Here is a 19,133-nt window from a genome sequence, read left to right as displayed (position 1 = left end):
ACTGATGCATATGTGTGATCTCTATCTAGTGGACAGAAACAAAATCAGAAGTAAAAGGGCAATAGAAGGGGGAATTATGTACATGAAGCATGATTTTGAAATATTGGTATTTATCATGTATAAAAAAGCTGATCTTGGCTGGGTGTGGTGGCTCACACCTGTAATCCCAGCACTTTGGGAGGCTGAGGTGGGTGGATCACCTGAGGTCAGGAGTTTGAGACAAGCCTGGACAATATGGTGAAACTCTGTCTCTACTAAAAATACAAAAATTAGCCAGGCGTGATGGTGGGCACCTGTAATCCCAGCTACTCAAGGAGGCTGAGGCAGGAGAATCGCTTGAACCCGGGAGGCAGAGGTCACAGTGAGCCCAGATTGCGCCATTGTACTTCAGCCTGGGCGATGAGCGAAACTCCGTCTCAAAAAAAAAAAAAAAAAAGCTGATCTTAATTTTTGAAAAATTTTTATGAAAATAGAAATGACCCCAAAACAGAAAATTTACATTAGAAAAAATGCTGGTAAATAAGCACATTAGAGGTGTACTTTCTTAATGACAACAAAAATATAAAATAAAGAGGCTTTGGACTTTGAGTTTTATATTCATGAAATCAGAAAAAAAATCCTGAGGGAGAGTACAGTTAGTTGTCATACATTATAGGTGATATTACACATGGTACGACAATTTGGAAAACAATATGATAATATAGAGCAGATAGTCATAAAGATAGTTCCTCAATTTGTTTCTGTAATTTCACATCTCAGGAGATTGCAGGAAAAAGTAAAGTGCTGTATTTGCAATGGTGTTCATTGTAGCTTTAGATATAGTGGCAAAACTACTGGGAAAACAACCTAAATGTTTAACAATAGGGAATGAGTTTGGTAAATTATAATAAATAGCATGATGGAATCTTATGTAGTCATTAAAAACCATAATTATAAACACTAGGCAGAAACGTGGAAAGTGTTTATTTTATAATGTTAAGCCAAAAGTATACCATTTAGTATGTTAAGTAGAAGTATAACTCTAAAAATATGCATTTATGACAGATATTAGAAGGTCTTACTTAAACATTAAAATGGTAGTATTTTGAGGTTAAGATGTATTCATTCCACAAATATTTGTTGAATGCCTATGTTGTACCTCATGGTACTAATGGAGATTAAGTCTAATTTTACCTTTGTTTTAAAATTTTTCAACAATAATGTTATAGTAAAATGAATTATAAATTAGGGGCAATAATATATTAAAATGCTGCCAGTTTGTACTCTGCTTGTTATTTTCATCTGCTGACGCCCAACATACATACATTTTTTGTAGAACATAAAATGGAGCAATTTGTTTTGTTCTTACTTAGTGAAAAACCCAAATTGTTCCTTTGTTTTCCATTTCATTTACTAATTCATATATTGATATATGCATTGATTAGTTTATTCTTTAAACAATAATGATTGAGTTGTATATATTGGTACTTTGATGGGTGCTAGGGGTGCTGAGTCGGACAGATGTCTTGTTCTGTTTCTCACTCTGGTACGGTCTTGCCACATTATAGTGCTGTTGTGGATCAGATTGTTCCATTAAAATGTCATTCTTGCTTTTACCAGAAATGTTATTTTCTGAATGGAAGAAGGACTTAGATAATGAGTATAAAGCATGTATTTTTATATCTTACATATATTTTGTAACTTTAGCTGGAAAAAGAAAAAAGGAATTCTGTTTTTTAACATGTTAAGAAATAGAGATGTTTTTATATTTAGATACCTTGGGTGGCCTCCAAATTTCTCTTTAAATAAAGTATTTAACACAAATACAGAGAATATTATAGACAAATATAAGAAATACCTTGAAATGGTGTTTAAATATTAAGAAAGTATAAAATTGATTGTCCATGGAAAACGATTTTTCTGTCTTTGAGCTTTTAGTGCTTTTCTCATGTTGTGGGGCTGGGCAGTATCAACAAAACTCAAGTGGCACGTGGGCTGGTGATTCTGTGTTTATCTACAGACAAATAGGAAGAATACTGTAGAGATAGAGAACGCCATGCAGTGGTATTTAAATGTTAGGAAAAAGTAAAGTTATATATGGAAAACTATTTCTGCCTTTGAGTATTTAATAACTCCCTTTTCCCACCTTTCCCTTTTTGGACAATATTGTTGGTATTGACAAAACTAAAGTGGCATGTGGGTTGGTGATTCTGCAATCTTTGTTTCCACATCCTCTTTAATTTCATCATCCTGAAGTTGTTACAACTATAACAATAGTGAAAGGATGACTTTTTTTAAACTTAGATCTGCCAAAATTCCTTCTACTTTTGGACTTTTATAAACTTATTGCTTTAAAAAATGACATTCTGAGCTTTTATTAATACCTAGATATTGGTTTTACTAAATCATCCAAAGATCATTAAATTTAAGTCTTATAGTTATTTATTTTAAAAATTTGGGAATGATTAAAGAAATATAGATCTTCTGTTGCCACTTAAAAATTTTAAGGTTAATAGCTTTTAATTACGAATCTTATTACTATAACAGTTTTGTTTGGTTCTTAAGGTATTGTCAACAGAGGTCAGAAACAAAGATTATAATTAATTCAGTCAACAAATAGTTCTTGAGTACCTCTTCTGTGCACAGCAATATTCCAGAACAACAGCAGAGATGTAAAAGAGGATTATCTGTCCTCAGGGAGCTTGCCAGCCACTTAACATTGTCCCAAACGGGCCAGGAATGGTGGCTCATGCCTGTAATCCCAGCACTTTGGGAGGCTGAGGCAGGCGGATCACCTTGAGGCCAAGAGTTCGAGACTAGCCTGGCTGACATGGGGTGAAACTGTGTCTCTACTAAAAATATAAAAAAATAGCTGGGCATGGTGGCACATACCTGTAATCCCAGCTACTTAGGAGGCTGAGGCATGAAAATTGCTTGAGCCTGGGAGGTGGAGTTGTGGAGATTGTACCACTGCACTCCATCCAGCCTGGGCAACAGAGCAAGACTGTATCAAAAAAGAAAGGAAAGAAATTGTCACAAATGTTTTTCTTTAGTGCAGTGAGGACAGAAAAACCAAATTCTGCCAAATATTTAAAGAGGTTTATTTTGAGTCAATATGAGCGACCTCGGTCTGGGGATACACAGTCTCAAAAGGTCCTGAGAAAGTTGCCCAAGGCAACTGGGTTAGAGTTTCACTTTGTACATTTCAGGAAAGTATGGGAATTGCAGGTTACAATCATAAATCAATACATGGAAGATATACAGTGATTGGGCCTGAAAATTCTGTACATCTCGAAGCTATGGCTTACAAGTCATTGGTGGGTTTTAGGGATTCTTTAGTTGGCAATTGGTTGAAAGGTAATCTTTGTCTAAAGACTTGAAGTCAGTACATAGGGATGTTTAAGATTGGGGGTGTCTACCATCTCTCATGTGATGCTATACTAGAGTCAGATTGGAAAGCAGGCTGCATTATACCAGGTTAGTTTAAAAAAACTGTTTAATGACATTTTATGGTTTGTAGGGTCTCCTTAGAAAGGATTTGGGGCAAGAGAAAAAAAGGTCAGAGTTCAGTCCTTAGCAGCCTGAGTCTTCATCATTATAATTTCTTTTTGCCATTTTTATTCTGTATCAGTAATTTATATTAATATCCTTAGTTAGATTAGCGCAAACATATGGGTTCTCCATAGGACGAGTGTTTTAGGACCAGCTATGCAAGCAAAACCAGCTCCCCAAAGCACTAAATCTAACCTTGGGAAGTTAGAATACATGAAAAATTTTTGCATGACGTCTTTTTCCAAAAAATAGAAGGTCTGTTTATATTAAGCATGAGAATGACTATGATCTATTTGCTGAAAAAAGGTCTTTATAAAGATCAACTTAAAATGTTTCGATATTTACCATGTATGTCTGAATTAAGCTGGCTGAAAATGTATTTTTCTAGTATATCTGAAAATAATGCTAATTGAAGTTATACTTTTCTCCTCATTTTTTTTGGTTTCATTTTTATTTCTGTCTGGGGGCAGGGTGGTGGGGAAGAAAAATAAGCATATGAAAGTAGTGTGTGGCTTGTTTTTAATTTTCATAGCTTTCAAGTAGAGATGCTGATTTTTAAAGTCCATTAGAGGCTCAGCATGGTGTCACCATTTCTTTCTAAGTAGTTTGCATATTTAAAGATCTCCCCTGGAGCAAGAGAAGATGGGGAACACAAGGAAAAATAATTATACAGTAAGATTAAGGAACTCGCATTCATTTCAGAAAAGAGTTGATATTAAGAAGTGGACAGTAATCTGGGATGTGTTTTGAGATAATAGAACTGAAAATCTAAGAGTTACTTTAACTGAGCTCTTGGATATCATGATTATGTTAACACTGGCTAAAGAATAAAAAATTTTCAGCCTTGAGAGAAAAACAGTATTATAAAAAATCAGAATTCTCTCTTAACTAGTAGCCCCAGCTTCTATTAATCACATCTTTATCGGAGCTTCAAATTTCTACAAAGACTGATTTGCTTTCCCTTTGTCAAAAATGGTTTCCACTTCCTTTATATAAAATTCTAATTCTTATTTAGTCACCTCTTGTCTAATCTTGAATAAACAACAGAGGGAACAAACTCGAGGGTATTAAAGATATGGGATAAACAAATGTAAAATATGAAAACAATTGAAGAGAAGATCTTTTTCAGTTTGCAGCAAAGGGCAGTCTGCTCCTTAGAATTTACTGGGACATAAGGTGACAGAAAAGTGAAATGATGGTTGTTGAAGACAACAGTTATCCAAATACTCCAGCTCCTTTCACTCTTCTTCACAATCCCATTTTCCAAACCTTTTCTCTACCTGCTTACTTAATCTTTCTTTATTTCTCTACATCTGTCTTGAAAGTGGGCACTGCCACTGGATCTGGCTTACACACCAAAGACTTGACTGCCATGGAGTTTGGAGGCATTTTGAATCATTATACAGGAGATAAATCAGGGGGAGTGGGTAAAAACTTAGGCATTTTTTAATATCAATTTTGTGTCTTGTATATCAAAATTATATTCAAATATATTATACATCTGCTTCCCTTTGATGAGTGTTTTTATCTCATCTGCTATTAGCCCTCTGGTCTGGAACTGATTAGCGAAAATTGGTGGGGCCATCTGGAAACATGAGCAACTTGAGTTTCTGTCTGATTTCTAATGCACGTTTTGATTGGTGTTAATTATATGGTCTATTTCATTATTTATTTTCCTGACTGCTTATTGTTAGAAAAGAAAATACTAATCTAAAATGAATTGTTTTCAAAGGCTTTGGATCTGGCTGCCCTCTCCACAGAGCAATCTCAGTACAAGGACTGGTGGTGGAAAGTACAGATTGGAAAATGTTACTACAGGTAAATTTCATTATTTGTGAAGGGCTTAGAAGTGGCCATGTATTTTAGGGCCTCAAATCTGATACTTTTTCGGGGGGGAGATTTTCCCATGAAGAAATGAGAACTGTGTCTTTGGCTCACTTGATAAAGCATTTACTTAACAATCACAGGGTAGCAATAAGAATTGATACCTTTAGAATAATAAAACTTTTGAGCTGGGAGACAGAAGCTTTGAGACCATCAGGCCCAACTCCCCTTTTCACATCAGGAAGCTGAGGCCAAGAGAGTGGCTGTAATTTGCATCAGAGCTAGGGAGTAACAGACCAGGGACTAGAACCAAGTCTGCTGATTTCTAGTTCTGTTCTCTTGGTAATCAAATCTTTTCATTTACACTGATGCCTCACATCTGTAAAACACTTCATAGTTAAGAGATACTTTGTTCCTACATTATACCATCTCACTTAAGTCTCACAGCACCTTGGAGGTGGTGGCTATTGTTAGTCCTTTTCCCAGATGAGAAAAATTGAGCCTCACAAAGGTAAAGTGATTTGTCCAAATTCACGTAACCAGTAAGTGGCAGAACAAGAATCTGAGCTCCCTTTCTGACTCCAGTTCTCTTGCTGTTTCCACAATTCCATATTGTTTCTTTAGGACCTGAATATTCTTATATTCTCTTAATGTTTCAATGTATTTTAAAGCGAATTAACTGAGAGATCAGAAGAGTAGTAATGAATTTTATGAATATTTTTATAGCAACTAGTAAATAAGATCTGAAACTTGTTGCTGATATTGAAATGCATATAGAACATTTGGAAAAATAGAAACAAATGGACAATTCTATTTTATAAGTATAAATATCTTTTATTAAAGTAGGGTAGACTTCAGTTACTATGAGCACACTTCAATATTTATAAGCTTCAGTTGTCATTCAAGTACTGTGAGAAAAAAAGAAGACTATAAATGGGATAAAAAGCATGTTTATTGTTCTGCCGTTGAAATTAAGACTACTTTCCATTTAGATATTTCACATAAAACTCTAAAGTGTTTTTTCCTGCTACTAGATGGAGAAAGTGTTTTCTACTAAAAGGTAATTTTAGACCATTATATCATTAAACTCTTATGAATGTAATTCTTGGAGACAGTCTTGAAATCTTGAGCTGCCAAGCAGAACCTTCAGAAATGCTTGATAATTAAAGGAAAGCAAAACTCTGATTCCTTTTGCCATCCGTATATGATGGCATTTAAATGAGTACCTTGTCATATTAAATTATCCTTCTTTTCTGTTCTTTAATACCTGCCCATCTTTATGACATATTCAGGATTCTTTCATTTATACATTCATTCATTCACTCAGTAAAATATTTAATGGGCAGCTACTCTGCCAGAAACTGGGAGTACAAGGATTAGATTGTCCCTTCTTTCAAATAGTTTACAATAGAATGGAGGAGAGAGGACAGTAAATAATTACAGGTTAAATATTTCTTATCTGAAATGCTTGGGAACAGAAGTGTTTCAGATTTTGCAATATTTGAATATATTTAATGAGATATCTTGGGGATGGGACCCAGGTTTAAAGATGAAATTCTTATATGTTTCATATAAACCTTATACACATAGCCTGAAGGTAATTTTTTATAATATTTTATTTTATTATTTTTTTTTAGAAATGGGGTCTTGCTCTTTCACCCAGGCTGGAGTGTAGTTATGTGATTGTGGCTCACTGCAGCCTCAATCTCCTGGGCTTAAGCCATCCTCCTGCTTCAGTCTCCCAAGTAGCTGGGATTACAGGCACATGCCACCATGCCCGGCTAATTTTTTAAAGCTTTCTTTTTTATAGAGACAGGTTCTTGCTATGTTGCCCAAGGTGGTCTTGAACCCCTGGACTCACACCATGCTCCCTCCCGCCTTGGCATCCTAAGGTGCTGGGATTATAGGCATTAGCCACTGCATCCACCCATACTCCCATTATTATGTCTTTTTCAATGAAACCAAATTCAGCATTCCCTAACATGCTGTGTACTTTACTGCCTATGTACTTATGTTCAGGTTTAATTTTATTTTGGAAATGTCGCTCTTCCCTCTACATCTAGCTGTTGAAATCTTGCCTGTTTACTATCTCCCTGAACCTCCTCTGTGCTCTCAAAGCACTTATTTCCTGATTGACCATAATATGATAAAATTTATTTGTGAACATGTTTTGTTTCATTCTTTGATTATCATTGCTTTAAGGACATGGTTGTTACCTTCTTTATTTTTCATCTCCTTACCATCACAAAATAAGCATGCAGTTGACACTTTACAATTTTGTTAAATTTAAGTCAGAGAGAAAAAGTTGGCAGCTGGACTCTGATTCTTTGATATTGGCCAGTGTTTATGAACTTGACTGATGTTTTATGCCTTGACTTTCTTTGAACATGGCATGCTCCATTTTCTTTGCACAAGAATTCATGTGGTGGATTCCTTTTTGGTAGTATTATATTAAGTTATCTCTTAAGGCTGTAGTAATGAAAAACATGGTTCTTTGGCTTTCATGTAGCTCAATATTTCTGATTATATTTTTATTTTTAAAATTTATCTACGTTGTTTTTAAAATAATCTATTTCTGTTTTCATATTCTTGTTTTATATGTATCTTTTTATTGTAATCCCATTTAAATCATTTTTGGAAAGAAACAAGTTAGATAAAAATACACAGACTCTCATGGATAATTTAAATTCATGGAATTTAGTGACTGTATTTCAGTCACGTGTTTAAGACTTGCATGCATGGTCAGGCGCGGTGGCTCATGCCTGTAATCCCAGCACTTTGGGAGGCCAAGATGGGAAGATAGCTTGAGCCCAGGAGTTTGCAGCCAGCCTTGGCAACAAGGTGAGATCCTGTCTTTACCAAAACAAAATACAAAAGTTAGCCGGGCATAGTGGTACATGTCAGTAATCCCAGCTACTTGGGAGGCTGAGACAGAGGATTGCTTGAGCCCCAGAGGGCAAGGCTGCGGTGAGCTGTGATCCCACCATTGCCCTCCAGCCTGGGCGACAGAGACGCTATCTCAAAGAAAGAAAAAGATTTGCGTGTTCAGTTGATGTTATGTACATAAATATGTTGTTTTTCAGAACTTCAGAGTTCTTTGATAACATTTTATAAATACTCCCTGTGAAACTGTGGGACCTTTGAAGAGGTAGGGGCTTCTGCCATGTCCCACATCTTCTCACTTTAGCCTTTAACCACTTTAATCCCAAGGCCTCCAATAGCTATTTGGGCATCAGCCACACCAGTGCTTAAGGTTTAAGGTTATGAAAAATGATCAGAGCTCTTCTTTCAAGCCTTTAAATCAAAGTAGCACAATGGAGCATACTGTATATCATTTTGATTTGATTTCACAAAATAAAACATTATCGTATCTGAGTAGCTCTCAGATCCTAAAAATGAGTGGTTATGAGTAAGCCTAACAGGTCTATTAAGGACATAAATGAATACACCTGTTGAAAGTTGTGTGCGTTTTAATGATTGAATTAGTGGCAACAGATTCTTTCCTGGGTATAAGAGGTAGGCACTACTTACATCAGGACAGTCATATTTAGGCAAGGAGCAAATCTCAGGTTCATAGACTAGGACAATCAGTATCAGATATCTAATAAGGGAAAACAAGATTTCTAGAAGAATAAAATGGTATAACTATATTACCCAAATGCTAGTTATTACTTACGTCAGAATAGCTTTTAAAGATAGCTTTTAAAAATGTGCTTTTGTCTCAGAGCAGAAGATGTTTTCAAATAAATGTCATCCTTCAGCTCTTCCAGTAATATGGAGACTCTAAGCATTTATTCAGGTCACTTGCCATATGTCCAGCTGATCATAAGCTCTTTGGGTGGTGAACTGATGTGACCTGGCTTACTAGCAGCTATTATCTTAGTCCTGCTGTGACTAGGCTTCAGACAGACTCTTCACATACCATTTGGGGGTTAGAAGCCAGTGAATATGGGAGATAGGCAACTTATTGCTAAGCTGTATAAATAAACATGTTAATTTATATGTATGTGCAACATTACCTTCCTTGGTATGTGCTTCCTCTTACAATTTGTCTCTATTCATCCTCAGGGTATGATGTAGTGTTTATTTTTAAGTTGAATGTCTAATTCTTAAAATTGCTATTTGTAGGTTGGGAATGTATCGTGAAGCAGAAAAACAGTTTAAATCAGCCCTGAAGCAGCAGGAAATGGTAGATACATTTCTGTACTTGGCAAAAGTAAGTAAATCTTAATTTGAGTGAAATCTGCCTTCTCAGAATAAACGTTTAAATTCTGGCCATTGCATGGAGAGAGTAAACAGCTTCTTCAGGAATATTTGGCAAGTTACTATGTTTAGATTTAACTTGTTTTTCTTTAGAGCAAGGGAAAAAATGAGAACATATGGAGGGTAACTGTCTCATAAGAAATTGATCGCCATGAAAAATAAGAAGACCCATTTGAAAGATTGCCCATTAGGGCAGGAGAAAATACCATAGGCTCACTACTCGCATAGGTAACAGGCCCCAATGAGGCCTTATTTTCTACAGTACATTTGTATCCCACTTGAGCAGGTAGTAGAGAACAGGGACTGTGTTTACGCAGGTTCCTAGTTACTCGGCTGAGGCATAATAATAAAAATAATACTTCTCCTTTATTGATCACCTACTCAGTGTAAAACATTTTATCATGTTCATTATATATGCAGTTTAATTTAACCCTCACAATAACCTTGCAAAGGTGAGTTTTATCTTTTCCTTTATACTCTTAAGGAAAATTAAATTTAAAGAGGGGTAAGTTTTTCAGGGTCACTTGGTGGTTAGGAGTTAGCATTCAGATCCAGGTCTTTCTGACTCCAGACCTAGTCACTGCTGCAGTGCTACCTGCAGCCACAGCAGAAATGATGGGGCCACCTAGAATTTTCTTTCTTTCATTTTTTTTTTTTTTTTGAGATGGAGTCTTGCTCTGTTGCCCAGGCTGGAGTGCAGTGGCATGATCTCAGCTCACTACAACCTCTGCCTCCTAGATTCGAGTGATTCTCCTGTCTCAGCCTCCCAAGTAGCTGGGATTACAGATGCATGCCACCATGCCTAGCTAATTTTTGTATTTTTAGTAGAGATGGGGTTTCACCATGTTGGCCAGGCTGGTCTTGAGCTGCCAGCCTTAAGTGATCCGCCCGCCTCGGCCTCCTTAAAGTGCTGGGGTTACAGGTGGGAGCCACCATGCCTGGCCAGAATTTTCAATAGTGGAGTAAAGTTACCTCTTGACCCTCACCAAGGCTATTTTGAAAGAAAAACGCAAGTGGTGGTGATGATATGATTTTGCTTTATCTGTTAGAGTTTCTTAAATTAAAAAATGTGGTAAAGGAGATTCAAAAGAAGATGAGATATAAAAGGAAGTGCTACTAGTTCCTAAATATGGGGATAAAAATTAACATATGAAAAAGAAGCAAAATGAAAGTTATATAAATTTACTGTGCTAGTCTTAGTATGTTTTAATCACTTTCAAAAATGTTTGAAACTATCTGGTATCTAACTTTATCTTCTATATGTGATATATTCAACTTAAACAATTTTTTTTTTCTGAGTTGGGGTATCACTCTGTCACCCAGGCTGGAGTGCAGTGGCATTATCACGGCTCACTGCAGCCTTGACTTCCCAGGCTCAGGCGATCCTCCCTTCTCAGTCTCCTGAATAGCTGGGACCACAGGCCACCATGCCTGGGTAATTTTTTTTTTTTTTTTTGGTAGAGATGGAATCTTGCTGTGTTGCACAGGCTGGTCTCAAACTCCTGGCCTCAAGCAATCCTCTGGCCTCAGCCTCCCAAAGTGCTGGGATTACAGGTGTGAGCCATCATGCCCAGCTTACACTAAAAGTCTTAAAGAAGTTTCTAGGCATCATAGTAAACTTTTTGGAAAGAGCTTGAAATTAAGGCTCAAGTCACACTATTTGACTATCATCTTAATTGATAATCACTATGTTGTTGAAAAAATACACTTTTTATTTAACTCTTGTTAAATACATGGCCTCACCTGTTTTTCCATAAATTGATTTGTTTAAATCCATTATTCCCTACACAACTATATAGAGGTAGAATATACAGTTTTTCTTTAATGTGTGAATGGATGGTTATTATGTAATAGAGATCAAGCAGATTTTTGTTCTATCACAATGACACATGCATGCATATGTTCATTGCAGCACTATTCACAATAGCAAAGACATGGAATTAACCTAAATGCCCATCAGTGGTAGACCGGATAATGAAAATGTGGTACATATACACTATGGAATGCTATGCAGCCATAAAAAAGAATGAGAGCATGTCCTTTGCAGGAACATGGATGGAGCTGGAGGCCATTATCCTCAGCAAACCAACACAGGAACAGAAAACCAAATACCTCATGTTCTCACTTATAAGTGGGAGCTAACTGATGAGAACACATGGACACATAGAGGGGAGCAGCAGACACTGGGGCCTCCGAGAGGGTGTAAGGAGGGAGAGGAGCAGAAAAAATAACTAATGGGTATTAGGCTTAATTCATGGGTGATGAAATAATCTGTACAACAAACTCCCCATGATATGAGTTTACCTATATAACAAACCTGCACGTGTACCCTGGTGGCTCATGCCTGTAATCCCAGCACTTTGGGAGGCTGAGGCTGGAGGATTGCTTGAGTTCTGGAGTTCGAGACCAGCCTAGGCAACATAGTGAGACTCATCTCTTAAAAAAATAATAATAATATATATATATGTATAATTCAATATATATTTAATTTATATAAAATACATAAAATTATATAATTATAAATATATAAAAATAATATAAACATATAATCATATATAATATAAATATATATTATACAATAATACATAATATAATATAATATATAACTAACATGTTTATTATAATGTATACTATTATATATAGTAATATAAATATTTTTATATAATATATATTTACATATGTTATATATGTATAAAGGAAAGAGATCAAGCAGATTTTAGGAACATTGCTTTTTAAAGTTCTTAATTGTTAATTTAAAAATTAAACCTTTTAGATTATGTAAATACTAATTATATATTATTTGTTATATTTTTAAAATATAGAACTTGTACAGTTCAAAAATGTATAAGGTTAAAACTGAAAAGTTATTATCCATACTTCTCTCTCTCATCTCAAACTTTAATGATAAATACTTTAGTTTTCTATTGTATCCCTCTGGGTTTTTTCTCAAAGCACACCCTTACTGTTTAGAAAGTGGATCCGAAAATCATGGAAAAACAGTGTCATAATCTTATGTTGCCATACATAAAATAATAATACTGTTTTAGAAATTCCTATTAAGTATATGGTTTACTCATGCTAATTTTCTAATTGCTAATGAAGTGGAAGCCATTAAGTGCTAACTTGCTTTACTCCCTGACCTCACAAACCTGTGTCCTCTTTTGTTTTGGAAGGGCCTGTCCACTGCCTATCTCTCTCAGGCCTTGTTCCATGGGTCATCTCCTCTTTATTCAGCATCTTTAACCTCAGTCTCCTAATTGGTTTCTTAATGCCAGCCTATAGACATAATCATATCTGTTCTATCCTAGAAAGATTTTCCCTTGATTCTTTCTTGTCTAGTTACTATTGCCAGTCTCTGGCAATAGTAAGCTCACAGTAAGCTTTTGTTAGAGAATAAATGAATGAATGCTTTATATATAACATGTGGAGATAAAACTATAATGTCATTATTGAAAATCCTGCACATTTTTGAAAATTCTTTCTTCTTCTTCTTTCTTTTTTTTTTAAGACAGGGTTTCACTCTGTTGCCCAGGCTGGAATGCAGTGCAATCACAGCTCACTGCAGCCTTGACCTTCCAGGCTCTAGTGATCCTCCCATCTCAGCCTCCCAAGTAGCTGGGACTACAGGCACATGCCAGCATGCCCAGCTAATTTTTGTATTTTTTGTAGAGATGGGGTTTCACTGTGTTGCCCAGGCTGGTCTCGAACTCCTGGTCTCAAGCAATCCACCCACCTCAGCCTCCCAAAATGCTGGGAATACAGGTGTGCGCCACCACACCCAGCTGAAAATTCTTTACTGTAATATCTAGAAGATAATTTGTTACTAATCAATAATTATAAATGTCATAACAAATATTATTATTTTAAGAACCTATACTTTTATTGAAATGTATCTTGTTGTTAGGTTTATGTCTCATTGGATCAGCCTGTGACTGCTTTAAATCTTTTCAAACAAGGCTTAGATAAGTTTCCAGGAGAAGTAACCCTGCTCTGTGGAATTGCAAGAATCTATGAGGTAATTCATGTTATTATTATTATTTTTATTGATACACAATAGTTGTACATATTTTTGTGGTACATGTGATATTTTAATTCCTGTATACAATGTGTAATGATCAAATCAGGGTAATTGAGTTATCTGTCACCTCAAACATTTATCTTTTCTTTGTGTTGGGAACATTACAATTCTTTTCTAGCTATTTTGAAATATACAACAAATTATTGTTAACCATAATTTCCCTACTGTACTATCAAATAGTAGAATTTATTCTTTCTGTCTAAATATTTTTGTACCCCTTAACCAACTTCTCTTCATCCTCCAGTCTCCTCACACCCTTCCTAGCCTCTGGTAACCATAACTTTACTTTTGCCTCCACGAGATCCACTTTTTTAGCTATTGCATCAGTGAGAACATGCGGAACTTTTCTTTCTGTGCCTGGCTTATTTCACTTAACATAATGACTTCCAATTCCATTCCTGTTCCTACAAATGACAGGATTTCATCCTTTTTTATGGCTCAATATTACTTTATTGTGTCTATATACCACATTTTCTTTATCCATTCATCCACTGATGGACACTCAGGTTGATTCCACATCTTGGCTATTGTGAATAGTGCCGCAGTAAATATGGGATATCTCTTTGATATACAGATTTCCTTTCTTTTGGATATATATTCAGCAGTGGGATTGCTGGATCATATGGTAGATCTATTTTGAGTTTTTTTGTGGAACCTCCATACTGTTTTCCATAACAACTATACTACTTTGCATTCCCATCAACAGTGTATGAGCATTCATTCCCCTGCCTTCACATCCTTGCCAGCATTTGTTATTTTTTGTCTTTTTGATGACAGCCCTTCTAACTGGGGTGAGATGATATTTCATTGTGGTTTTGATTTACATTTCCCTGATGATTAGTGATGTTGAGCATGTTTTCATATACTTGTTGGCCATTTGTATGTCTTCTTTTGAGAAATGTCTGTTCAAGTCTTTTGTCCATATTTAAATTGGATTGCTTGTTTTCTTGTTGAGTTATTTGAGTTCTGTATTCTGATAATCCCTTCTTGGATGGTGTATTAGGTGATTCTTGCATTGCTATAACATTGGTTTAAGAATGGACAAACAATCCAGTGGAACAGAATAGAAAGCCCCAAAATGTATCTTCCACAAATGGACAAAAATTGATACTGACATTACATTACATTCTCTCTCTCTCCATATATATATATATATATATATATATATATATATATATATATTTAGAGATGGGTTCTCACTCTATTGCCCAAGGCTGGATCGCAGTGGCATAATCATAACTCACTGCAGCCTCCAAATTCCTAGGCTCCAGTGATCCTGCGTCAGCCTCCTGGGTAGCTGGGACTACAGGCTTGTACCCCCATGTCCAGCTATTTTTTTTTACTTTTTGCAGAAATGGAGTCTTATTTTGTTGATCAGGCTGGTCTCGAACTTCTGGCTTCATGCTTATAAATTTTAGAGTCATGTCGTCAAATTCTATGAAAAGTCCCATTGAGATATCTTCCCTGCCGTCTAATTACTATAGTTTTACAATAATTCATGATATCACATTGGGCAAATTCTACCACCTTGTTCTTCTTGTTTACAGTTGGTTTTCTTGGCCCTTTGCTTTTCCATATTGATTGTAGGATTGGCCTATCAAGAGCCATAAAAATACCTGGAGGCATATTGATTGGAATTACGTTGAGTGTGTGAATGATGGGGAGTGGGTGGGTGGGCCGCCTTTCTTCCCATTCTTGATCATGATATAACTCTCCATTTACCTAGGTCTTTTTTTGTTCTTCAGCAAATATTTTGTAATTATATCCAGAAAGATGGTGTGTTGAGGGTCCCCCAAACCACGCTGAGATTCAGTGATTTACTGGGACTCACAGGACTCAGCGAGCAGTTGTACTCACTGCTATGATTTATTTCAGCAAAAAGATACAGAGTAAAATTAGTAAGAGGAAACAGCTCTTGGGGCAAAGTTCAGAGGAAACCAGATACAAGCTTCCAAGAGCTCCCTCCCAGTGGAGTCACACAGGACACACTTAATTCTTCCAGCAGCAAGTTGTGACAACTCATGAGAAGTGATGTCTACCAGGGAAGCTCATTAGAGACTCTGTATCCATGGTTACTATTGGGTGCTGGTCATATAATCACACACTGTTTATCACACAGCAAAGACTCCCAGAAGTAAACAGGCATTCAATACAAACCACACCGTTTATGCAAACAGGTTAGGTGTAGCGAGCTGTGCTTATCATTTGGGGAAATTTCATATCAATGTAGAGAACCAGCCAAATTCCCAGATACAGGCCTTTCTAAGAATAGTGGTCTCAGGCCTGCTATGTTAACTTTTTTCTATGCAGGTGTATTCCTATGTATAAGTATGAATGGAATCCTTAATTTTTTCTCTTGTATTTTCTATTTGATTATTTCTGGCAGATAGGAATGTATTACTTTTTAAAAGTTTTTTTGATACTAGCAATTCTTTAAATTTTAAGATCTTGTTCATAGGTCCTCTTGGATATTCTAAGTAAATAAAACAATCATCATTTGCAAATACAGATGGTTTCATCTCTTCCTTTCAATTATTTTACCACTTTTAAAAATATGTGTTACTGCTTAGGACTTCCAATATAATATTGAACAGACTTATCTCTGTTTTCTTGAAATTCCTTGAAAATGCTAGGTATTATATTTTGAAATCATTTTGTTAGAAAAGAATGGAATATATTAATAGCTTCTATACCTAGGTGATAGTGTATGAATTTTTTTATACTTTCTGCATTTTCTAGATTTTCCATAATAAACATGCATTACTTTTAAAATAAAAGTATTTTAACATTGTCTAGAAAAACTATGATTTCCTTTAGAAATGTAATTTTTATTAATGTATAAATAGAAGGCTTTGATCAATCAATAAAAATATTCTGGACTCTAAATTGAGTATGAATAAAACTTTGACCAGCAACCTTAACCAGTGGAATTCGTGCTTGTTCCGATGGTGACTATGCCAGTGCAATTGGAGCTCTGACCTTTAGGCCCTTGCCTTCTGCTCATTTCAGCCCTTTTGCCCTTCTCTTCTTAGGCAGGAAATGCTAGCAGAAAGAGCTAGAGAACTGTCACATCTTTATTGCATGGTTGCTGGTCGGAAGAATTCCTTCCAAGCCTCTGTTACAGTCACTGTTGCTGTGGCTGTGATACGGAGTAGCACTGGAGTGGATTCCTTTTCTCAACCTTCCCTGCTCTAAGTTGACTGTACACTTGAAGGAAGAAAGGTGTAGAGAGGAAAGCATCTTAGCAGTAGGGACAATCATGCACAAATAGAGTGATCAAGGACTAAGCACAGACTTGAAATAGTTGGTGGCAGTATTTCAGTCTTTTGCCTTGAATTTGCATAGCTAATTTCCTTTATGTCAAGGTTTACCACACCAAAGTCAGATTTCCAGTGTGTTCTTTTTCTCTTCATGTGACAATAGATGTCCAGTTAATCTGTAAATTGGTTTTAGCATCGCAGCCTGCACTGTGTGTGCCTTTAGGGTTTTTGTTATGTACATCATGCTTGTCCCTGGCTGGAGGGATTCCATTCCTTTACATTCTCTTCTTTTTATCTTTCATCATTGAAGATATCTTTTAAATATTGTCTATTTTAGGATGAATATGTTGAACTCCTTATTGTTCATTGTTTGTTTAAAATGATTTATCCTTGCCAGATTTCTTTGTTGGTGGTTTCAGTTTTTCTCGAGGTATTTTGTTTATTCAGTTGAAAGACAGGTCTTAATTTTAGCCGTTCTTTGTTGAAAGGCATTTGCAATTAAAAATCTTACCCTGGAAATGTTATTCTAGGGGTCTTCAAACTTTACTGTGTATGAAATTACCTTGGGAGTGGATGGAAAGTATGACCCATCCTCTTCCTTTGAATCAGAAGTCCTGGAAGGTGGGACTCAGGCATCTGGATTTTTAGCAAGCCCACTAAGTGATTGATTCTGTTGCAGAACAAAATTTGAAAACTACTGCAGCATTCATTTTCTGCAGTTATTTAATTTTATTTTAATCCCGGAACTTTGGGATGCCAAGGTGGGCAGATCACCTGAGGTCTGGAATTCGAGACCAGCCTGACCAACATGGGAAACCTCGTCTCTACTAAAAATACAAAATTAGCCTGGCTTGGTGGCGCATGCCTATAATCCTAGCTACTCGGGAGGCTGAGGCAGGAGAATTGCTTGAACCCAGGAGGCGGAGTTTGCAGTGAGCCAAGATCGTGCCATTGCACTCCAGTCTGGGCAACAAGAGTGAAACTCCATCTCAAAAATAATAATAATAATAATAATAATGATAATAATGATAATTTAAAAATCTAATTATAGATTTTGTGTCTACATTTTGTGAATTGGATCAAAAATAACCACTGTAAAAATCACTTGATACCAAATTTATTACATACTCGAAGTGGCATTTGTATGCTTGAAAATGTAATTTTAAGGCTACATTAATAAAATCTATTCTAGAACTAGTAAAATTTAAACAAATCTGATAAAGGAATAAAGAAACAAAATAGAGTCAATGTGTGTTCATATATATGAAAATTTAAGATGTGATAAAAGATGGCCTATTAAGCCAATTGCATTACTTGGTTATTTAATAAATAGTTTAAAAATAGAGCTGGATGAGTAATGATTTATACTATTCATTACTGCCAGATTTAAAACTTTAAAAATTTAAAACTTCAAAAAATGAAGCCCTGAAAGTTCCAGAAGAAAACACAGATGAATTATTGGTATAAATTGGAATGAGGAAGATTTTTTAAATCATGACACAAAGTCAGAAAACCATAATAGCGAAGATTGATAAATTTGAGAATGTAAAAGTTAAATTTTCTATATGACAAAAACAAAAAATAGAAACCAAACCCACATACAACAAAACAAAAGGTAAAAATATCAAACAGGGAAAATAGTTGGCATACCTGGGACAGACAAAAGACTGCTTTTGATTTCCTCAAACTACACATTGCTTAAAAATTGCTGAAAATGGGAGATTTAAACACACACACACAAATTCTCATCTATTTAGTCAAGAATATAAACATGGAACCGAGATATTTCCATGTCATGGTGTGGCTTTTCCTTAGGCTCTTGTTTCCTTTCAGCCTTCACAGTGGCCATTGACCCTCTCCTTGAAAGTAAAATCACCACACAGATGAGACAACAACCAAGTTCCAGCTGCATTGACTGTACCGCCCCCGTTTTGTACTTAGGGCTTGGTGACACCTATTTAGAAGAACTTAATTAAGCCATCTATACTTTTCCTCTGAAGAGAATGTTTATAAACACTGAGCCTTCCTGTGTTTTTGAACTATGGTCAACATCAACACAGGCTCATTTCATCTGGAATAGAAGACAGTCAGTGCCCAGGGATTCTTGAGCCACACCTCAGCCTCCAGCTCTCCTGTGTCCAGGAGGGCAGTGTTCCACCCAAGACTCCCATACACAC

At 35.9% G+C, this 19,133-nt stretch overlaps 1 protein-coding gene across 10 annotated transcripts in view; it reads left to right on the top strand.

Annotated features, from left to right (window-relative positions):
• The window catches only part of TTC8 (tetratricopeptide repeat domain 8), a 54,600-nt gene that overhangs the window by 23,290 nt on the left and 12,177 nt on the right, over nucleotides 1–19,133 (top strand). For all 10 annotated transcript variants that reach the window (XM_055288521.2, XM_055288530.1, XM_055288525.1 and 7 more), the window contains 3 exons: nucleotides 5,264–5,349; nucleotides 9,484–9,571; nucleotides 13,523–13,633. In XM_055288521.2, the coding sequence (XP_055144496.1) occupies nucleotides 5,264–5,349; nucleotides 9,484–9,571; nucleotides 13,523–13,633 (285 nt within the window). The remainder of the gene's footprint in view (nucleotides 1–5,263; nucleotides 5,350–9,483; nucleotides 9,572–13,522; nucleotides 13,634–19,133) is intronic.

This window comes from Symphalangus syndactylus, chromosome 8 (genome assembly GCF_028878055.3).
Source record: "Symphalangus syndactylus isolate Jambi chromosome 8, NHGRI_mSymSyn1-v2.1_pri, whole genome shotgun sequence".
NCBI lineage: Eukaryota > Metazoa > Chordata > Mammalia > Primates > Hylobatidae > Symphalangus > Symphalangus syndactylus.
This window is presented reverse-complemented; position numbering and strand designations above follow the sequence as displayed.